This window comes from Arachis duranensis, chromosome 2 (genome assembly GCF_000817695.3).
Source record: "Arachis duranensis cultivar V14167 chromosome 2, aradu.V14167.gnm2.J7QH, whole genome shotgun sequence".
In the NCBI taxonomy this organism is placed as follows: domain Eukaryota; kingdom Viridiplantae; phylum Streptophyta; class Magnoliopsida; order Fabales; family Fabaceae; genus Arachis; species Arachis duranensis.
The window spans coordinates 27,793,359-27,794,796 of record NC_029773.3 but is presented as its reverse complement, the minus strand read 5'-3'; the positions used below and the strand labels follow the sequence as shown (position 1 = coordinate 27,794,796).

The following is a 1,438-nucleotide window of genomic DNA, read 5'->3' as shown; positions in this document are numbered from 1 at the left end:
ATACTCTGTGTCTTTTTCTTTCGTGCTATTTAGGTTATCTGCTTGATATATGTATAGCGTGCTTGTTTATCTACTTGATATTTCATAGCATGCTTGTTTTTGAGTGCTTGTTTGGGATAATTGAAACACTAGACTTTTGATATTGGGACTGATCACCTCGATATCGATTGTTTGGTGTAGACAGGAAACCCAATGGCCACTCGCGGACGAGGTCGAGCACATTAATGAGAGAGTATGAATGAGCAACCGGCTGATAACCATGCCGAATTCATGGCGGCGATGGTGAACCTGGCGAACACCATGGAAGCGAATGCTGCTGCGATTCTGCAGGTTGTGCAGAGGTTAACCCAACCGGCCAGAAGCGAAAACAACAATGGAGAAGGTGCTGAGGACAGCTTGAGAGGTGTTCCGAGAACTCTAGCTGCTTTTCAGAAAGCTGGCTCGCTGGTTTTCAATGGTTCGACAAACTATACTGAAGCAGACAACTGGTTCCAAGCTGTGGAGCGTGCATTGCTAACTCAACATGTACTATATGACAAGTTCGTGGAATATGCAACTTTTCAACTAGTGGGAGAAGCCCAGCAATGGTGGCAAGGAGAGCGCCGACTACTACACCAACAGAACGTGAACATTACCTCAACGTTCTTCGAGGAAGCTTTCTACAAGAAGTACTTTCATGAGTCATTAAGGGAGGCCAGAGAATTGGAGCTCTTACAGCTGAAGTAAGGGTCTATGACTATAGTAGAATACACCAACAAGTTCAAAAAACTCTGTAGGTTCTCGAGGATAAGTCAGGGTACTTCTGGGTCCTATGAAGGATGGAAATGTGTCAAATATAAAGTAGTGCTGAGGGAAGATATCAAACGTGCTGTGGCTCCATTGGAGATGAGGAGATTCTCTGAATTGGTGGACAATGTACGGGTTGTTGAAGAATATGCAAGGACGGTAGCCTTATCAAGGAACACTCATGGAGGGAATGCTAGTAGGGAACGCAACGATTACCTTGGACCAAGGGGACAAAACTTCAAGAGATATGGTGAAGAAAAGCAGTCAAGAGCTTACTCCCCTACTATAAAATGTCAGGAGTGTGGAAACTGCCATCTGAATAAGCCATGCCAGTTGGGTAAGAAGCTATGTTACAAGTGTGGCACACCAGGACATTTGGTTAGAGATTGTCGCTGCAGGAGGAACCGAGACAAGGCTCAGAATCAACAGTCAGGCCGTGTGTGTACCGTGGATGCACATGATGCGACAGGGTCAGATCCTCTGACGAGAGGTAAGCGTATGTCTTGATTATTATATTGCTTGGACTTGAGGATAGTTTGGTTCTATCTTTTGCAAAATCATCGTTAGGGTTACGAGAACTTGGGGTTTTATTGGGAGTAAACCATGGGAAAGAAGGGTTCTAGTGGCAGTAGCCGAGGATTTTGGACTTGGG

At 45.1% G+C, this 1,438-nt stretch overlaps 1 protein-coding gene across 1 annotated transcript; it reads left to right on the top strand.

The window, feature by feature from the left end:
• The first annotated feature begins 270 nt into the window (after positions 1-270).
• Positions 271-726, top strand: LOC107474125 (uncharacterized). The gene has a single exon (XM_016093716.1). The coding sequence runs from the start codon at positions 271-273 to the stop codon at positions 724-726; it is 456 nt and encodes a 151-aa protein (XP_015949202.1).
• The last annotated feature ends 712 nt before the right edge of the window (positions 727-1,438 follow it).